Genomic DNA, 22347 nt, shown 5'->3' on the forward strand with positions numbered 1-22347 from the left:
TTTCCTTTACTCGCTCAAGTGTTGGACTCTGAGGCAGAGTGGATGGATGGAGGCCATCCCTATTGTCCCAACTCACTCCTCTCACACTGCCTGGTAGCCATGGCATTAGTTATGCTCCTTTTGTGTTTTTAAGGCTTTGTTTGCAGCCCTAGGTCCTAGAAGTTTACTTTTTGTTTTTCTTTAAAAGGAAAGTTTGAGTGCCGAAGTTGATGACTTTGGTGCTCTTTGCCCCAGGCAAGTGAGATGTGCTATTATAACACGCTAGCAGTTAGAGTGTTGCACTGTCTTCCTCACCAATTATCTGGTTCCCTCGCCAGGGATAAAGTGCAGCCTGTGGTTTCAGGTTGGAATCAGGATTAGTGTCTCATAAAAGAGAGTGGCCCGCTTGTTACTGTATTGTTGCCAAGGCAAGGGACATGAGTCAGAAGAAAAGAAAAAAGGGATCTGACTTTTTTTTTTTTAAATGTTGCCTCTTTTCAACCTAAGCAGCTAGTCAAACAGTGGGGCTCTGGGGATTTCCAGCTGGAAATAGAAATTGATAGTCTGTTACTCTCTTTGATGCAGTCTTGTTTATTTACAAGAAATGCACACAGTTCTGCTTCTCTGAATACAGGAGAAATCAAGAACAGAAGGAGCAGTATCTTAGCGTTCAGCCTCTGTAACCAGCAGACCCAGAAACTCTCTCTCTAGCTTTTTCCAGGATCTTACTGTACTCACAGGTATTACTTGGCTTTCTTGTTTTTTTCCTCTCCCTCTCTCTATCTTTGTCTGTTATCAGTTTGAGTGTTCTGCCTTTCTCTTCTTAGTGATGTTACAGCATCAGCCAATCTGTGTTAGCAACCGTGCAGTGCCATTCTCAACGGTATCACTTGAGAATCACTACTTTTTGGAATGGTGTCAAAAACGTGATGTGCCCGCCACTTTTTGGAAGGGATGCAGGTAGCAAAATACTTCTCCTGCACTATAACAGTTGTATACCAATCAACCAGAAGTAACATTGTGGAGAATTAGGCCCTTGCCATCTTTATAACTGTGAAGCCTTCCAATCCAGACAGGAGGCCTCTGGTTTCCTTGGAGAGCCCACATCTCACACCCATTCAGTTATGGCTCCTGTTTTGGGATCACCTGCAAGACAAAAGAGTGAGCAGTACATTTCATGAAAAGGTTCATGAAACATTCACAGCTCCTGCTGGCCTGGCGGTAAGAGGCAGGGCTTACGAGGGTTGAGAACTGAATTTTGGTGTTCTGCAATGCAGCACACTGTCATTCAACTACTGCCAGCCCATCTTTATGCTGGAGTCCGCTGTCCTCCTTAACACAAAAATGTTCTTCATTTTACAGGTATTGTGCATACAATAGCTGCTTCAAAAGCTCCCTCTGCTGGATGTTCGGAATACTTCATTATGAGATTTCAAAACAAAGCCTTTTGATAGTACGGCACAAATTTCAATTGCTATTTTTGACATTGTTATAAAATATTTCAAGAAATATATGGTTGAAGTCATTTAGATTCCTTTATTAGAGTAACATCAGTGAGAGATTTAATCTGTTAAGTCTGTAGCCAGTAACTTTTACATGCATAAAACAAGGCTTCCGGTATAATGCGATAAATGCAAATGTTACATTCTAGAACAGTGGTTTTTAACCTTTTTTCATTTGCAGACCCCTAAAAAATTTTGAATGAGGTGCGAACCCCTATGGAAATCTTAGATATAGTCTGCAAACACCTAGTGACCTGCAAACCACAGGTTGAAAATGACTGTTCTAGAACTATGATCACACAAATTATTAAATAATAATACTTGGCACTTACATAGTGCTTTGTGTCATAGATGTACACAATGCAGTACAACAATAGAGTTGTAACAAAACAAATAAGGTTCTCATTCCTAGGTACTTACAATGTAAAGGCAGCAGGTATGGTACACAATACTATATAGTAATGTTTCTCAAGCGGGGAGGCATAACCCCCAAATGCAATCAGAAAGGTCATGAGTTGTTGAAAAGTTTATTACAATCTTAAGCAAAGCAAATCTCTCTCCCCCACTCCCCACACACCCCTACCCTTCAAGGTAAGTGTTCGCTGTCAACCTCTATGCGCATGCGCGCACACACCCCCACAAATGAGATAGTGTTAACATTATCCTCACTGATACATTTATTTTTTATTTTTATTTTTTTTACTCTTATGGTAAATTTATAAGGGAATCATGAAAATGTTTGACTTTGAATAAAGAGTGTCCAACCTGAAAAGGGTGAGAAATTCTACTATATGGTAACAAACAGACAGAAGGTTTGAATGGTCATTATAGACCAAAAACTTCCTGGTGAGTTTTTTTAGTAGGGTTTTATTTATTTACTGAATGAGGTGCTTGGCTTAAATTAGTTGGGAACCTGTTGCTAAACACAGGGGGTGTCTTCCTGGAAAAATTATGGAGCAGGTCCTCAAGGAATCAATTCTGAAGCACTTAGAGGAGAGGAAAGTGATCAGGAACGGTCAGCATGGATTCACCAAGGGCAAGTCATGCCTGACTAATCTAATTGCCTTCTATGATGAGATAACTGGCTCTGTGGATGAGGGGAAAGCGGTGGACGTGTTGTTCCTTGACTTTAGCAAAGCTTTTGACACGGTCTCCCACAGTATTCTTGCCAGCAAGTTAAAGAAGTATGGGCTGGATGAACGGACTATAAGGTGGATAGAGAGTTGGCTAGATTGTCGGGCTCAATGGGTAGTGATCAATGGCTCCATGTCTAGTTGGCAGCCGGTATCAAGTGGAGTGCCCCAAGGGTTGGTCCTCGGGCCGGTTTTGTTCAATATCGTCATTAATGATCTGGAGGATGGTGTGGATTGCACACTCAGCAAGTTTGCAGATGACACTAAACTGGGAGGAGAGGTAAATACGCTGGAGGGTAGGGGTAGGATACAGAGGGCCGTAGACAAATTAGAGGATTGGGCCAAAAGAAATCTGATGAGGTTCAACAAGGACAAACTGCAGAGTCCTGCATTTAGGACGGAAGAATCCCATGCACCCGCTACAGACTAGGGACCGAATGGCTCGGCAGCAGTTCTGCAGAAAAGGACCTAGGGGTGACAGTGGACGAGAAGCTGGATATGAGTCAACAGTATGCCCTTGTTGCCAAGAAGGCCAATGGCATTTTGGGATGTATATGTAGGGGCATTGCCAACAGATCGAGGGACGTGATCGATCCCTTCTATTCGACATTGGTGAGGCTACATCTGGAGTACTGTGTCCAGTTTTGGGCCCCACACTACAAGAAGGATGTGGAAAAATTGGAAAGAGTCCAGTGGAGGGCAACAAAAATGATTAGGGGACTGGAATACATGACTTATGAGGAGAGGCTGAGGGAACTGGGATTGTTTAGTCTGCGGAAGAGAAGAATGAGGGGGGATTTGATAGCTGCTTTCAACTACCTGAAAGGGGGTTCCAAAGAGGATGGATCTAGACTGTTCTCAGTGGTAGCTGATGACAGAACAAGGAGTAATGGTCTCAAATTGCAGTGGGGGAGGTTTAGGTTGGATATTAGGAAAAACTTTTTCACTAGGAGGGTGGTGAAACACTGGAATGCATTACCTAGGGAGGTGGTGGAATCTCCTTCCTTAGAAGTTTTTAAGGTCAGGCTTGACAAAGCCCTGGCTGGGATGATTTAGTTGGGGATTGGTCCTGCTTTGAGCAGGGGGTTGGACTAGATGACCTCCTGAGGTCCCTTCCAACCCTGATATTCTATGATTCTATGAGACAGGTACTCTGGACTGACAAAATAGACAAATGGAGAGACTGTGGACAGAGCCTAGTTAAGTCCTTAAATGGTGTATTTAAGGGTGATTGAGAAAGTAAGAGCTATAGGAGATCACTTCATCCTTCACCAAAAAACAGTTTAACAGCACACAGCAACGTTACTCAACATTTCAGAAGAGGAAAAAAAGCCTTTCCTATTCAACTGTAATTGCAGGGAAAACTTAGGCAGGCAGCTTGTAATGATCTGCGTTGAAATGTAGTGAGGATATTAAGATTTACACTTCTACTGTTATTAGAGGGCCAGTAGAACTTTTTATATCCACATAAGTTTAATCTGAAAAATAATACGTGGAGAAGTGCAATGCCTCTTACTGCCATTCAGCTATTGCCTTAAAGGGAATAATGCCACCTACTGAATGACCAACTGGTATTAAATGTGACAACCTTTGAAGTGGCCTTGGAAAAACAGTTTACCAGAATTACAACTACCTCAAAGACAAGGATTTGTATGGATTACGAGAGCGTTTTCCTACTGGCCTTATTTTTTTCACCATCAAAGCATCTCACAGATGGTTTGGAGTTGGTACACAGTTCATCCTTCCTAACAATTTGCAGTTGGTGCTTCTGGCTATTTTTTTGCTGGCTCAAAGGAAAATCATAAATAAAATGCAATACTATAATAATTCCCAGAAAAAAATTATATTAAGATGGAGTTAAGGTTGAGAGCATATATCAATGATTTAGGATAAAAACATTACAGAGATGTTGTCATTTCCCCCAGGCAATTGTGAGCTGAGATTAAATTTAAAAGAAATCCAAGTGTGTTAAGGTATGGAAATGCACATTAAGTAACCCAAGCATGCTTAATTTTGTCCTGTAATAACACCATACAATGATCATATGGTTGCTTATGAAATTTGCAGAGGATGCTGTGCCCGCAAGGACTGCGGGGGAGATACCAGCGAAAGGAGGACACTCAGGCCTAAGAATAGTAAACTATGCTTTATTGAAGGAAGGAAGAACTTACGCTCCAATCTGCGTGGGGAGCCCCTAAGACGTGCGGAGGGGCTGCAGGGGACTCTGGCCATTCGGGACAGCTGACCAGGCAGGACTCCGCCGGGGGGGTGGGGGGAGTCCTCTGCGGCACTATATTCTCCACGCTTATCTCGGGGTTACATGGGGTCACAGCTGGCTACATATTTATATGTACGATTTATGCTTATTACATAAACTGACTCATTTACAGGCAAAAATATGCTGAGCTTTGCTACAATGTCTTTTGGCAGGGTCTGTTGGACAAAGTTAATTGAAACTGCCTGCATCCTCCACTTACATCCAGTCACATACTCAGTCCACCACTTAGCTCCTTGCCAGTCTTCCGCAACCTTACCCCTACAGATGCCAAGCTGGGAGGGGTTGTAAACACTTTGGAGGACAGGATTAGAATTCAAAACAACCTTGACAAATTGGAGAATTGGTCTGAAATAAACAAGATGAAATTCAGTGAAGCCAAGTGCAAAGTACTTCACTTAGGAAGAAAAAAAATCAAATGAGCAGCTACAAAATGGGGAATACATGGGTAGGCAGTAATACTGCTGAAAAGGATCTGGGGCAGGAGTAACCAATTAGTTTTTGTCAAAGTCCAGATTTCTTGGTGAAGGCCCAGACTCCAGAGAAAATAATTAAAAAAACAACGCAACAATAATACTAAGTAAATTAAAAGATTTTGGGGTCCATTCAAAAGAGTCTGGCAGTCCAGATTTGGCCTGCGGTCCACCTATTGACTACTCATCTGGGGCTTATAGTGGATTACAAATTGAACATGAGTCAACAATGTGATGCAGTTGTGGAAAAGACTCATATACTTTTGGGGTGTTTTAACCAGGGTGTCATATATTAGACCAGGGAGGTAATTATCTTGCTCTGCCCAGCACTGGTGAGGCTTCAGCTGGAATATTGTATACAGTTCTGGGCACGACAGTTTAAGAAAGATGTGGACAAATTGGAGAGAGTCCCGAGGAGAGCAACAAAAATGATAAGAGGTTTAGAAAACCTGACCTCTGAGGAAAAGTTTAAAAAAACTGGGCATATTTAGTCTTGAGAAAAGACTGAGAGGGGGACCTGATAATCTTCAAATATGTTAATGGCTGTTACAAAGAGTACTCTGTGTCTACTGAAGGTAGGACAAGAGGAAATCTGCTTAATCTATAGTAAGAGTGATTTAGGTTAGAGATATTAGAAAAAGCTTTCTAACGATAAGCATAGTTAAGCTCTGGAATGGTCTTCCAAGGGAGTTTGTGGAATCGCTGTCATTGAAGGTTTTTAAGAACAGGTTAGACAAACACTTGTGAGGGATGGTCTATGTATATCTGGTACTGCCTCATTTCAGGGGGCTGGACTAGATGACCTCTTGAGGTCTCTTCCAGCTCTACATTTCTATGATTGTATGATAATCACAAAACTGAAAAGAATTCAGAGCCATTGGTGCAAATGCAGCGAACCTAAGGTGACTAGTTCTAAACACTAACAAAAAATGAGTGAAGTCTATGATTATTAATAACCTTATTCATTTGTATTGCAGTAACACTCAAAAACTCTGATCAGGGTTCTGTTGTGCAAGGGGGTATATAAATATCACAGTCACTTTGAGCAGTTTGTAGCAGAGAATACTTTATTTCAGTACAAGTGAGGTAACAGAAAAAGATTTTTTCCAACCGTTTTCTTCCTGTCAAGACCTAAATAATACGAACTACATTCACCTCATTTTGCTCATCCGATAAGGGTGCATGGCTTTTCAAGAACATTGCCTGCACACTTGACAGTTCAAAAAGCATTCTTTAAAATGAAGAGCTCATTAGAAGCCCTATAGCACAAGTAGTTTATCTGGGACTGTTTGAAAGGAGCAGTGGTAAGGTTATTGTTAGTTTTTTATTTCTGTTACTAGTCCTCTCAGGATTCATTGTATTCCTTTTTTATTGGTGTCACTTTTCTCTTCTATTTCTTTCTTCACAAAAGGGAAAAAGGATTATCAGTGAAATGCTTTTTTCCTACAGAGTATGCCTGAATTAATGATTCAGGCAATTAAAATGCCTAGAAATGAACCTCTCTCATCTTCCTTTGTGAAGGTCAGCCAGTAACAGATGTGAATGGCAGAGAGGAAATTGCTAATGAACACAGGAAAGTGCATATCATTAGAGCTCTAATTAAGAAAATGTAAAACAGATTCCTAATTGACTACTGAGATACAAAGTCTGTTACTTGAAAAAGTACATCCTATGAAACAAATTAATAGGTAGCCACCTTTTCCTTCTAATCCTGTAAGGTTGGCCATCATCCAGTTATTACCAATCAATGAACACAAAGGCAGCTTTGACCTGTTTGTGGTGATAAAGCATTGCAAACAGCTACCCTCTAACCAGCTGTACAAGGCTGTTTTTCACTTTATTTTCAGTAATGTTTCCTTGAGATAAGAGGTATGCATTCAGACATGTAGTGTGATAGGATGTTCCTTAACCCAAGTGTCTCCTATACCAATACTTAATCCTCAACTACAAATGAAACAAACAAGAACATTTAATGTTCCTTCTTCCAATTTAATACCTTCTCCCTTTCCTCTTGTGTTATGTTGCTTAAAAAGCTCCTTACATGTTGTTCCTTATGTCCGGAACAGCCTGTCAGCGTTCATCCACCAAACTCCCTTGCTTCTCCTTACAATCCACTTCTTCTAAGAATCTCTCCTTTCTCCTTGTCATTAGGTAACTGAACACTCTCCATTCCCTGAGCTGTTGTCTTGTATCTCATCTTCTGCTTGTTTATCACGTCTCACTTAGACTGTAAAATCTTTGGAAGAGAGAGCGTGTCTCTTAAATTGGCCTTACTCTGATCCCATTGAAATCAATGGGAATTTTGTCACTGACTTAGTTGAAGCAGGATTTTAGGCCACTGTGTGAGACATGTTGTGTAATCCTACCATACTATATAAATTATTATTATTGTCAATAACATTACAATATACATTATAACATGCCCACAGAGGCAATGATCTAATATATGTGCCAGGATGAAAAAGAGGGAGCTGTATAACTTTTAAAAGGGAAAATTGTTATAATAGTCTGTCTCTCTTGGTGTTTTCTGCTTAGATGTTGACCCCAGTGCAGATCAGATCAATTTGCCAAGCTATATTAGAATCTGGGAAGCAGTATGCCATGAAGAAGAGGAAACCATGCCCACTCATGTACTCTTATTATGGAACAGAATACCTTGGTGAGTAGAACACACCAACCACTTAGAAACCAAGGCATTGCTTTGACACCAAGGTAATAGAACACTTAGAAATAAGACATTGGCAGGCAAACAATATGTGCAGTCTGCTTTTCCTAACTAACAAATGGTCATACCGGTAAATGGACAAATATTGTATGTGGACCACCTAAAATGAATGCAGTGATTAGTGCTAGTTACACACTGCATATTCCCAGTAGGCTCCAATATTTCCCTTCTGCAGAAAAACTTGTAATAAGGGAAAAATCCATAAACTTTGTGAGACTCCTCACTGAGTTGGGGGCCTTTGCCTCTCTGAAGCGAGGCGTTTGCAGCTATTATGTATTTGTGAAATGCAGTAGAGAAATCTTTTATCTGCACTTTAATTTTCATTATTCTCAAATGTTGCCACTCTATAGAGAGAATGGGTGAATTCATACTGAGTTTTTCTTTAAATTTAGGAATCTGAAAGATGTAAGTGGTAACAAATCTTTAAGTTGTATGTATAAGACCTTTGCTCAACACAATATTATAACAGTCAAAACAAGACAGAACACCCATCTGCACCACACAGAAATTATTTCCCGTAGAAAGATGCAGTGTGGTGGATCTGTGAGCAAAAATAATTCTTCTTTTAGCTATTTCTATTCTTTACAGGTGCAGCCCATGGCCTTTCATCCATCCTTCAGATGTTGCTGTCCTATTATGAATACCTTCAGCCTGCAGATCAGGAGCTTGTATGGCAGAGCATTGACTTTCTTATGGACCAAGAACAAAACAGCAACTGGCCGCCTGAACTGGGAGAGACAATTGAGCGGGAGAATGAGCTTGTGCACTGGTGTCATGGAGCTCCAGGTCCTTTTCAAATTGATGCTGTGAAGTAGCCAGATGTTACCAATTACAATGCTTTTCACACTAAATGATTCCATTGAGAAAATAACGTCAGGTCAAATTTTACTGATTTTACCGTTTATGTCAAGCAGGAAAATTGTTCGTGCTTTTTTCAGTTTAGTTTTTTTGTTTATTACTGTAGTGGGTGGAAGATCAGGCAATGAAGGAAAACTCTGAGATACTTTCAAATATGTTGTTATAAAAGCCATTAAAATCCAATAGTACAATATGTCACCTAATGACCTAGCTGTAATGCCCTGTACTCTAAGAAGCCCACGTATGATCTCTGTATTCCAAGCCCTTGCTCCCATGAGTGGCAAGGACTTCAGTGCATGATATATATGAGTTACAAGGCAAGTCCTGGTTGACTAGAGGGTGAAGATGGCCTTAGTGTACTGAAAGAGACATAGCCAATGCCAGACTTACTATTTATGGGTGGGTCTGGAAAAGTTTTTGCCTCTTCCCCTCAAACATAGCCAATTTCTGTGTATTGCTATTGTACACTTATGCACAGATCTGACCTAAGGATTTTTTTATGGGAAGGAAAGTAACAAATATGTCCAATGGCTGGAGATGGAACACCTAGATGGGGAGGGCTCTGAGTTGCTCTAGAGAATTCTTTCCCAGGTATCTACCTAGTGGGTCTTGCCCACATGCTCAGGGTCTAACTGATCTCCATATTTGGGGTTGGGAAAGAATTGGCAGAGACCGGAGGGTGAGGGGGGGAAAGGTGGGGTTTTGCCTTCCTCTGCAGCATGGGTCACTTGCCAGTTTAAACTAGTGTAAATGGTGGATTTGCTGTAACTTGAAGTCTTTGAACCATGATTTTAGGACTTCATTAACTCAGCCAGAGGTTAGGGGTCTATTACAGGAGTAGGTGGGTGAGATTCTATGGCCTGCAATGGGTAGGAGAACAGATTAGATGATCATGATGGTCCCTTCTGGCCTTAAAGTCTATGATCTATGAGTATGCACTAGCAAAATGTTAATTGTGGAATTTCCCCAAATTTAAGAGCTCTGGGGAAGAGGAGAAGCTTCTGTCTGAGTTCCATGCTGACCCCAGCTGAGGCTCTCACTCTTGCTTTAGCAGTGTTTGCTTGTGCTATTGCATATTGAAATTACTTCCCACCAGGATATAGCAGCTAACTGTTCTTACTGGCTTTGTAACCTAAATCTGGGAGATAACAGCAAAAATTGACACCGTGCTCCAGGACCATTCACTTTGTTAAACAAAGTTCAGGAGCAGAGACCCATGTATTTTAAATGTGTTCTTTCTAAACTGTAAACAGTGCAACATAATTAGAGCCCTTAATTCTGCTGGAGCTTTATCTTTTCCTGACATGTAGGGAGTGAAGGTCCCTCTTTCCTGATCCTTCCCTGTGGGTGAAGAGAAGTGAAACCAGCTTTGTTCAGTTAATTTCTCTCTTGGAAAGAAAGAAATTTAGACTCCAATTGGAGTTTGGTCCACTGTGTGAGTGCTGGTGATATCCATGTGGCAGAGGCCCCTTTGGCAGTCTCATCTGCCCTCTGCCCACTAATCCATCTCCCGGCCAGTACTTCTAACACTACATACCTTGAAGAAATTTCAAACGGCCACAGTCTCTCATTATGGAACAGCCGACTGGATGAAAGTTTCTTGCCTCCTCCTCAAAGGCGAATATTCCCCACAACATTATATGAGTTTGTGGTGCAGGATGGGCAGTATTTAGTCCTGTCCCAGGGACTGATTGATAGTCTGCTACCTCACAACACAGCAGGGCTAGAGCTGGATGATTTATACCATTAGAAAACAGGGGCTTTCCAGTGGGATACAGCACTTACTCTTAGCTCTTGGAGCACCAAGATATCAAGTGGTTAAAATTGGGATGTTTAATGGAAAATTATTTGAGGTAATTTTTAGAGCCTTCTAAATGTTCTGATTTTCCTTTCCCTGGGAGTCCTCTATATTGTGCCCTTCATCAATCATGAGTAATGCAGCCATTTCAATGCCACACCACTATATATTTTGTATACGTCACTGAGAGCTATTTTAAACAGTTTTTTTGAGAACCTGAATTTTTAAAATTCAGGCTGCATTAGTATCCCTTCTCATGTAGCATCTGTCTTTTAGTTACTGTGAATCCAACTGCACAGTGATCACATGGAGATTATAACTAATAAAACCAAATCACCTCTAAAAATTACTTTAAATGGCTTTTTCATACATAAAAAGGACATGACTGACAGCCAGCATCTCAGGATCTGCCAGGGCTAGAATAAAGTGCAATAAGTCCCATTGGAAAGAGGGTTAGTTACTATTTCTAGCTCTGTTGAAATGAGAACTACTGGGTCTTAAACCTGTCACTGTTGCAAGACTAATTATTGTCCATCCTCAATCTTGGGTCAATGTGATATAGTGCGAGAACTCCACATTTTTGGGAGAGAAGGAAATGTCTTGTCTTGTGGCTGGCTGATTTAAACACAAACATGTGGCTGCTGTTTTAAGCTGCCCAGGGGTTTGGAATGTTAGTCCTGGAATGAGGTGAGCTAGTGGGGTGACTGCATGTGAGGCTTTTAAAGGTGCATGATAAATGCAGTGTATCACATGGCTCTCAATTTATCAGACTGCTACCACCCTCACCTATGTGGCGTGTACATTCGGGTGAATATATATCATAGATGAGAATTTCCATATTCTTATGTATTGATCATATAACATTTTACCAGCTTGACTGTACTTATAAAAAGAAAACTGATTTCTCTGCTGTTTCCCTAGGTATCGCATACCTGTTTGCTAAAGCTTATCTGATTTCCAAGAAGCCCCAGTATCTTGACACTTGTATCCGCTGTGGGGAACTGACATGGCAGAAGGGCCTGTTGAAGAAGGGACCTGGAATTTGCCATGGAGTGGCTGGTAGTGCCTATGTGTTCCTACTCCTATATAGGCTTACTGGAAACTCTAAATACATCTATAGAGCACAAAGGTTAGTATTCTCACCATTCAGCAACACCTCACTTAGCTTTGGGGTTTATTATTATAGAGTTTGGTGAAATACAAAGAACACTCTCTCAGAACCTTGCATAGTCTATGGCAGGGATCTCAAACTCAAATCACCACGAGGGCCACATGAGGACTAGTACATTGGCCCAAGGGCCGCATCACTGACACCCCACCCCCAGCTGCCCCCGGCCCTGCCCCCACTCCACCCCTTCCATGAGGCCCTGCCCCACCTCTTCCCACCCCTTCCCCGCCCCCATTCCAACCCCTTCCCCAAATCCCCGCCCTGCCTCTTCTCCGCCTCCTCCCCTGAGCACGTGGCTCCCCGCACCTCCCCCTTCCCTACTGGAAAGCACTAAGTTCCACCAAACAGCTGTTTGGCGGCAGGAAGTGCCTGGAGGTAGGCAGAGGAGCAGGGATGCAGCACGCTGGAGGGAAGGGGGGCGCGGCGGGTGAGGGGAGCTTGGTGGCCAAAGGAAATAACTTGGGGTGAGGGGCACGAGGAGCTTGGCGGGCCACAGCAAATAACTCTGCGGGCCGCGTGTTTGAGACCCCTGGTCTATGGCCACAATTCCTTCAAGTAGCTTAAATCTTTAAACATTCAAAAAAGAACTAAAAATGCCCAAAGCCAGCAAATTTAAACATGGAAATTCTGTCTCTAGAGCAGAACATGCTAACAGATTTTACATTCTAACAACCTATTTCTTCCTCAGACTAGTCCAGCCTCTTTTTAGGGTCTGCATCCAAATAGGGTCATGAGCAACTGATTATATTAACTGATGAGGTGCTTCTAGTGGGACTCTGCGATCCTTTACTGGGATTAAACTCAAAAGGGTCCATGCTACTTATTGACTTTTTGTACCTCCCCCTATGGTTGCCATGGTGGTGAGGGCTAGAGGAATGGCTCTAGATGGCACTGAAGCTCTGAATACTCAGAGTGCCCAAATATGGTTTGGATACATATGGGACTGAGATCATAACTCATCTAACATAGACTATCGAGTAGGTGTTACGTTATTGACTTTTAGCCATTACCAGCATTGGTTGGGCTTGTCCAGAAATACAGCAGTGAAGACCTCCATAGCCTATGAACAAATACCAGAGAATTTTAGCTCTTGCTCCACAGCTGAGTGAAATGAACCGCTGGTTTCATTATATTGATTCTCTCTCTGGTTTTCACAATATGTGACACTGTCTCTAAGTACACAGAAGTGCAACTAAGCCAGGATCTTGCTTCTTCACATATTTTACACACACACAGGCCTCATTCCGCTCTCTCTTACACCAGTTTTACATCAGTGTAACTCCATCGACTTCCTGTTTACACTGGTTTAAATGGGATGAGGCCTATGTAGAATTATAGCAGGGAGCAGTTATTTTTAGTTCAGATTTTTTTCTGACATATTGTAGCTCTTTTAAATGATAATATGTTTGTTTCCATTTTCCTTAGCAAGCAGGAAATGGTTCTGGAATCACGATAACTTATTTTCAGTGCTGCTCATTTTATAGTATTTTCAGAGTATTTCATCTGCTTAATCACGTCTGTAATACAGGGCTTTTCACATCCATCCAGAAAACATTGCTGTTCTGTGTCCTGCTGGGTCCTGATGCAACAAAGACCAATATAAAAACACTTTTTAAAAAAACCCTTCCATTTATACACTTATAAATGTTATACAGAGACACAAAAAATCTTTTAGATCTCAGACGGGCACCAAGCATGTCAAATATATAAATACAGATTGGAACATTTCTGTCCTTCGTGATCAAATGGACCTCAGTTTGGTGAGGGAGAAAAAGGTGTAAACAGATTTGCAGATAACGTCCAATAACTAGCAGACGTGAAACTATTAATATTCTTCCTATTGAATGTGTTGACGTGAAGCTTTCTAATGACAAATGAACAGATACACAGGGATGGCACCAAAGCCAGTTGCATGAAGAGAGATGTAATAAAGACTTCATTTTTTGTCTTTACTGTTTCTTAGGTTTGCAGAGTTCTTATTTACAGAAGAATTTAAGGCTGGTTCCCGGGCATTAGAAAACATATATAGTCTGTACGAAGGCTTCTCGGGGACTGTGTGTTTCCTGATTGACTTGCTGCAGCCCAACCAAGCCGAGTTCCCTCTCTTCAGTGTCTTTGTCTAGAGAAGGATGTTCTCCAGTGCCACACTGGAACAGCCATGTACAGGGCACCTGTTGTTTCACTTATCTGTAAAGGGAGGCTATTTACAAAATAAGCCACATTCAGTGATACCACTAATGCTAGCCTTAATTGTGCTGGGGGGTCAGGAAGAAGCCTAAATATATTGGGGTTTGGGGAGGGAAGTATGTGGTTTAAAAAAAATAAGTTTAAAAATAAAAGGGGAGAATGAAGTGGTTTTTCACAATTGAAGGGATAGAAATTCAGCTGTACTAAGGGAAGTAACGTCTTCTGATTATTCAAATGAGAATGAAAGAGGCATTAACAATCTTTAACGTGATCGTTATGCAGAAAAACAAAATGGAAATCTGAACAGTAGGGACATGCAAGGGAAATAAAATGATTAATCCAATGGGTTTAAAAAGAGACCCATAAAATAGGACATTACACAGCTATGCTCTTGTAGGTGAATCAGACAGGTCACTAAAGAGTGAAAAGGCAATATCTGGGATTTCTTAATAAACATTTCCTAGGACTAATACCACCTTTCCTAGAAGTACCTATATGTTGGAATCCTTTCATTGTCATGTGCATATAATAGCAGTTGTACAGCTACATTCTGTCTTTAATTGCACATGTACCACATTACTATTGCAATCAGTGGGGTTTCATATATGTAAATGACAGCTGAATCTGACCATGCATTTCAAAACGGTGTGTGGTAATCCCTATCACCACCTTACGGTGGTAGTAGTACTCCATCTTTTTATCAATATCTTCTCTTCCATGAAGTAGATCAACGGAAGCCATGTAGAAGACTTGGATCACTAAATTCTGTAGCAAAGGTCTTAGATAGACAAGGTGGGTGAGGTAATGTTTTTTATTGGACCAACTTCAAGTCAGACCTGAAGAAGAGCTCTGTGTAAGCTCAAAAGCGTGTCTCTCTCACCAACAGAAGTTGGTCCAATACAAGATATTACCTCAACCACCTCATCACTCTAACATCCTGGGGCCAACATGGCTACAACAAAACTGCAGATAGGCAGGGTATAGAAGTCAAGTGCTAGTCTCACAGTATCAGATACTAGGTAATATTGCTTATTGCCAGTCATAGAAGAAACTGCCTTTAGTCCATTATTTGAACTGTAGCATATATATGGAGATTGAAAAAGTGACTGACAAAATAATTTCCTGATGAAATGCGGTGATACACTTTAGAGATACAAATTGTATGCAGACCTTTGATGGAACCCTGAGTATTGGGCTTAGGAGAAGGCTGATAAAAAGTTTAAAACTAAAACCACTTATTTCTCTGGTTAACCAAGTAATGTTGCTAATGTACCACGCAAGGTATTGTACATGCCCAAGTGATTTGTGGCTGTTGAGATCTATGGTCAGTCCAGTAACACCGCACTAGCATAGATAAGTAGGTAGATTTGAAACCTAAACAAAATGCAAATGTAGATTTGTTAAAATACTGTAGCAGCAAATTCCTGTATTTACAATATATCAGACTAATATATTTCTTTATACTGGAATACAGTAATACGGTTGAATTTAAGGGGAGAGTAGGAAGGCTGATAGGTCAAAAATTACACCCAATGGCTTCACGTGAACAAGCTGACACATGCATAACCCTATCCCAGTACCCTGCTGATCTGCCATTCCCCTTGTGTTTTTAGCTGGAAAAGATTCAGCTTTTCTTAGGGCCTGATCCTTTAAGGATTCCCATTGACTTCTATGGCTTTGGATCAGGCGATAGAATGGAGTCAGACCCTGCAGCCCTTATATATGTTGTTAATCCTTACTCACTGCCACAAGGCCTTTCACATGAATTGATTTAATGGGAGGACTTGGATGAGTAAGGGCTGAAGAATCAGACCCCTGCTGTATGGTGGTTTGGTACAGTGTTACGTAGTTATTTCACCCCAGAAGTAGCTGCATTTTGAGTAATGCATTTCAGTGGTGGATAAAGCAATCTATTTTTTTTTATCAGTTTGTCAAGCGCGTTGGGATCCTTGGAGGAAAGGGAATGTCAGAATGCACAGCACTGTCAAAATGCAAAGTGTGTCATTAGTTGCTTCATTCTTGTGTGCAGAGGCAATATATCTCACATGTATGTGTACCTATCGTGCTGAAACCTGAAGTCAGTCGGAGAATAAGGATAAGTAATATGAGTGGGATTTGTCCCAGGGTGTTCAGATGTGTGCCCAAGATTAGAGGTCACCCCAGCATCCCAGATCTGTTGCTGGTCAATCGCCCATCTGAGAAGTTGGGATCTTTTCCTAGGTTGCACCCTGTGTTTTGGATGGCTAACAGATTTTTCAGAATTTGGACCTTTTTAAACGTGTTTAGGACAGGTGACATTTTTGACCTGTCAGTTTTATCCTTGTAACCTGATATTTAGGGCCCTACCCAATTCACGGTCCATTTTGGTCAATGTCATGGTCATAGGATTTTAAAAATCATAAATTTCATTATTTCAGCTATTTAAATCTGAAATTCCACTGTGTTGTAATTGTAGGGTCCTGACCCCAAAAGGAGTTGGGGGGGGTCATAAGGTTATTGTAGGGGGGTTGTGGTACTGCTGCCCTTACTTCTGCTCTGCTGCTGGTGGTGGCAGTGCTGCCTTCAGAGCTGGGCAGCTGGAGAGCGGTGGCTGCTGGCCGGGAGCCCAGCTCTGAAGGCAGAGCCGCCACCAGCAGCAGCGCAGAAGTGAGGATGGCATGGCATGGTACTGCCCCCCTTACTGCTGCGCTGCTGCCTGCAGAGCTGGGCCCTCAATCAGCAGCCAGCACTCTCCAGCCGCCCAGCTCTGAAGGAAGCACAGAAGTAAGGGTGGCAATACCACAGCCCCACTAAAATAAACTTGCGATCCTCCCCCCCCCCCCCAATGACTCCCTTTTGGGTCGGTATCCCCAATTTGAGAAACGCTGGTCTCCCCTCCCCCAACACCCCCCCCCCAATGGAAATCTGTATAATACAGGGTAAAAGCACACAAAAGACCAGATTTCATTGCAGGAGACCAGATTTCATGTTCCGTGATGCGTTTTTCATTACCTTGAATTTGGTAGGGCCCTACTGATGATATTTAATTCTAAACTTATATTGTACAAAGTATTCACGCAGTTAAAATATAAAAGTAACAATATCCATGTTGCAGTATTTAGAAAGCTGCTCTAATTGCTTTTTATTCTATTGTGAAAAAAACAATCTTGGAAATATTTGTTTCTTAAATTAAAACAGAGAACTGGATTCTGCCATCTGGGCTCAGGGCTGTTTTAATCCTGCAGTTATTACCTGCATCCTTATTTACAGATGCAGACTGAAAAAACAATGTTTTTGGTATATACAACCTAAGAAGCACAATGCACCCAATTCAGTCAAAAGCAAAAGACCTAGAACTTAAAATCTATTTATACAGCAGCACAGTAATCATCACATTTTACTTTTTTCTTCATTATCTCTGGCACCACAAAACCTAATTATAACCAACTAGCTATGTCTCAGGAGTTTTCACTGCAGATGGAGTTCTGTGTCAAAACCCCAAACAAATCTAGAATATGGGAATAAATGCAAAAATTCAGATCCTAAACAAAAAGTATGTTGATATTGTTACATACAAGACTCTAAGTTTTCAAATAGGAACACAGTGACAGTTTCAAATATTTGGAAAAAAGTAAAAATATTCTATAAAGGCAATGGATTAAATAACTCTTATTTTGCTATTCTATTATGTTTAATTTCCAATAGGTATAGTTTTATTGATCTTTTTAACTTGTTCCTTATAAATGGCAGGAATAGGAAGTGTTAAGTATTCATCATCTGTTCTCTGATGACTTTCTGTCTCTATCCTTTTACAGAGTTCCTTCTTTCTTATTTACATTCAGTAAGGAATCTCTTGTAATTTACCATATATTCTAAAAGCAACCGAAAACAAGTTTATAGTCTTTTCTTGTAACCCTTGCTAGTGAAGGTAATCTTTAGCCATCTGGGACTAATTGTGAGAGTAGCAATTACTTGTGTAAGGGTTGCACTGTGTTTAATATTCTGCTATAAGAAAACAGATTTAACCACTCTCTGTTTTCAAAAGCCTCAGGCCCAACCTGTTCTCTTGAAGTCAAAAGGAGTTTTGCTGTTGACTTCAGTATGAGCAGGGTGAGAACTCTCGTTTATTGCAGCATTTATAAAGTACAAATAAAAAATATATTGCAGTCTCTTGGACCTTAATTTTTTATCATTTTAATCCTGCAATACCTTTTAAGAAAACCGCTTTATGCTGCCTTAACAGTGAAGTCCTCATGCTGCTGCTTCAAAAAAAAAAAATACTGGAAAACAATTCAATTTTGTTCTTAATAAAATGCCTGTGGTGCAGTTGCTTTAATTTAGACTTGACTCTGCCTCAAGGATTGAAAAAACTTAGCACATATTTTCAATGTTTCTTTAGTAGAAAAACAATTCATGAATTGGTAGTAATAATGTATAGTTAGATATGTAGGGTGGAATTTCAAAACTGTATAAAGGAGTTAGACACCTCGTTTCCTCTAGGAGTTGGGTACCTAACTCACTTAGGCACTTCTGAAAATGCCAGCCATAATGTAAATCTGGATTTTCAGCTCTTTCTTTCTCTTAACTCACATCCACTTGTAAATTCCCCTCATACTTACCCTGTTGCAAACTTTTTATTGTAGCTTTTAAAAGGTAGGCAAGTAAACAACTTGTCTGCAGATGTCAGTGCTTCTGTGAATGAGATACCACAAAGTGATAAGCTTTTCTATGTTCCATCCTTACTGCCTTCAGAGACTAATTGTGTCACCCCCAGGCTGAGACAAAAGGTCTAGCAGAAGTTACCTTTTCCTGCTCCAGAACCAGAATCTCACAATTTGAAACCTCATAATCCTGTACAGATTCTGCCATCCTGCTGTGATAATAGTATATGTTAGGAGAACCTCACCCACTTACCAAAAGTAGAACACAAAATGGCAGAATATCTTTTACACACTAAAGTAAAATCTCTTCATGTGTTTGGTTGCTGAAGTATAAGCCATAGGAATTTAAGAGGTATAAAAGTGTTTCTGGTTATGCTTTTTTAAAGCAAAGGGATTACGCTTTGCCATACATTGTGTGTATTGTTGCTTATTTATGGTGTGTGTGTATCCTGTTGTTGTGTAAAGTGGTAAAACAGATATCAGCCTACGGCGCTATATACTATTTATGATTGTTGGCAAATCATCTGCAAATTGTTACTGTTGAATAATTTATTTTATTTGGTGATAGAACTAGATCTGAAATATTGAGATTTAGTGATTTTTAGGATTCATAGAGTCAGGTACAATGTGTAATTTTCAGCAACAGAAATGTGAGTTCTAACAGATACTTATTGTTTTTTTTCCTAGCACTCAAGCTTTCAGCATCAGGAATATACTTATTTTATGCCATTGTTTTAAATCTCAGCTTTGTCTACGTGGGTTTTTTTCTTTTCTTTTTCCCCCTCCACCTATGTTATGAATCACTTCAGAAGGCTAGATTGCAGCCCAACTGCTTTGTTTTTGAAAACAAAGCACACTTCTGTAGGACTGTCTATTTTAATGGGAAAGGAGGTTGTCCACATATTAGTATTACGTTACTTTCTCACTCCCTGCTGGCCTCTGCTCATTGGCTCTGCCACTTCCCTGATGCTAAATATAATCATTGGACTGTATATTGATTGTCACTGACTTTTCAAATCCATGAATATAACAAAAAATGAATTTGTAGATAATATTTCCAGTTCTACCGTAACTCATTTCTACTAAGACAGTCACAAGAAGGTGGGTAAAATGAACTAATGTTCTGAAATATACACCTAAATTATCCTTGGAAATATGAACAAAGATACTGGTTACCCTTAAAGACTTTTCAGTTACCTTTGTAAATAAGTAATGTCACTTTCGTATTACTGATACTAAATATATAGAAACGCCATGGATAACATGAGAACATTGATTATTTTTAAAGGTCACATTGTTAAGTTTTAAGTGTGACCACTGTAGGTGTGTGCAAAATATAGAGTTGCAGGTGCAAATGGGATAATTCTTCAGGCAAAGACCCATTTGCACATGTAGATACAGGGTTTGCAAACAACATTGCATGTTTCATGCATGTAGTTATCTGTTTTGACCCATGCGTGCATCACTGAGGGTACATCTTAGTTGCCCATTTTTTAAAATTAGATCAGAAACGTTTATGGACAAAACGTCTCTCTGAGATCTATAGAGCAGATCTCAACTCTGATGGTCAACTCCACCTACCTGTCCTGAACATCTGTTGACATAATATCAATGGGTGTTCTCTGATATTGTGATCTTCGTATAGGAGGAGATGAGAATTGCTATACAGATTTAAGAGATGAATCTTGCTGTCAAGAACCACATGGATGAACAACCATTGGCTAACACCACTGGTTTACATTGCTGTGAGAAGAAATTTGAGTCTGTATTTAAATGTTCTGGATTGAGTAGTAAGTAGCATTAAGGCTAACCTGAAAAGAAATGAGCAAATGTCCAAAAAAACACATTACGAGGGAACAACCTACTGCAAAGCCATAAGCCAGAAAAACTCAGGGCCCACAAAACAATACTGCATTTCTGGGATGTGAATAGGCATTTTCCAAGAAAATAGCACAGAGTTTGCTTCATTGCACAAATATTGTACAGTATGTGCTGTACTTAACAGATTTCTGCTGCCTTGAATCAATGCCAATTATAGCAAAGTCATCATAGGCATACTCACTGAAAAAATTCTGTCCATATAGGAATTGTCTGTAATTGTATCTACTGCTATCCATTCATATAGATTAATAAATGGAATTGTGAAGAAATGCTCAATATGTGTGAGTATTCCAAAAAAAGGGTTGAAGTACACAAACTTTTTGAACTAATAAAATTCCTGCCTAATTTATATCCAATGGTTATAGTCATTACTGGTTCTGTATTCTCTTTGTAACATTGCCAGTCATGATCTGAGAAATCAATACATCAATAAGAGACGGATTTGTCATAACGGATGAAATGCTGTAGTCTCTTACTAACAAATATATAGAGCCCACTGATGTTTTTCATGTGATGATTCAAAGAGAAAGCTAAGGCAATTAGGTTCAAATACAGCAATACAAATAATATGGCAGAAAACTACTTTTAATTAAAACATATTTTGCATAGCAATGTGTTGATAGTTGTATAAAAGATATTTTATAATACAATGATATTCCTAAACAATGTTGCATAACATGTACCAAAAAACATTTTATACAGAAATCCTGGGGTCAATTGTATACTATATATAGGGAGATGGGAAATCTTAAATATTTCTTTTTCATATCAGGCAAGAGTACTATATGAACTAAAATTAAGTTGTGATGTAGTCTTCATTACCATTTAAATATGTCTGTTAGAGGGAGGGAAAGGTTTGCACTAACAATGGGCCTGATTTTTCTACAGTGTTCAACTTTGTGTAGCCATTTAGGGCCTCATCCAACTCACTGAAATCAATGATAAAACTCCTGTTGACGTCAGTGGTGCAGGATAAGGTCATTACATCTATGTGAAGTAGCTGTGATACTACCATTCTGGGCCCCAAGCCTGCAAACCCTTATGCATGCATTTTAAGTTTATTCACATGAGTTGAACATTGACATCAAGACTCACCGAAGTCAAGAACATTCACGTAAGAACAATTAAGCACATGCATGTTTGCATGATCAAGGCCCAGTTTGATAGCATTTTACACCTGCTTTGGCCCAATTTATATAAAAACATATGTACATGAGTACCAGCAAGTGTACCAGGGAAAGTAGATTGCATTGCTAACATAGATATTATTTCATATTGAGTGATCGTTTGCTATATTCCATACACTGTATTCCATACGCTGATCATTTGCTATATTCCAGCATATGATACACGGTATTCATTTCTAGTATAATAAGTGCTGTATCCTAGCTTCATTTTTTGTCTGTGACACCCGCACACAGCCATAGCGTGGTGTAGTTCCTTTAGAACTCAGATTGATTTTACCCTTGTAGACGTGCACCTTATTGGTTTAAAATGCCCGGATGTTATAATGTTGGAAACACTGTGATCTTTCAAGATGTGTTTATTATATTAGTTTTGCATTGTAATTGATACATACACTAATAGAAGCTAGAGTTATAGCATTTTAAAGCAGTGTTAATAATATTGGCTTAGCAGTGATAGAGAAAATCTGTGTATACCCACATTGTTAATATAAAAGCTATGATTATCTTTTGCCTTACAATAAAAGCCTCATCTTAAATGTTA

General features: G+C 40.0%; 1 protein-coding gene across 2 annotated transcripts in view; it reads left to right on the top strand.

Annotated features, from left to right (window-relative positions):
• The window catches only part of LANCL3 (LanC like 3), a 53762-nt gene extending 31415 nt beyond the window's left edge, over positions 1–22347 (top strand). For both annotated transcript variants that reach the window (XM_007071218.3, XM_043538031.1), the window contains 4 exons: positions 7898–8021; positions 8676–8873; positions 11665–11872; positions 13875–22347. In XM_007071218.3, coding sequence (XP_007071280.2) covers positions 7898–8021; positions 8676–8873; positions 11665–11872; positions 13875–14034 — 690 coding nt within the window. In that variant the 3' untranslated portion in view covers positions 14035–22347. The remainder of the gene's footprint in view (positions 1–7897; positions 8022–8675; positions 8874–11664; positions 11873–13874) is intronic.

This window comes from Chelonia mydas, chromosome 1 (assembly GCF_015237465.2).
Source record: "Chelonia mydas isolate rCheMyd1 chromosome 1, rCheMyd1.pri.v2, whole genome shotgun sequence".
In the NCBI taxonomy this organism is placed as follows: Eukaryota; Metazoa; Chordata; order Testudines; family Cheloniidae; genus Chelonia; species Chelonia mydas.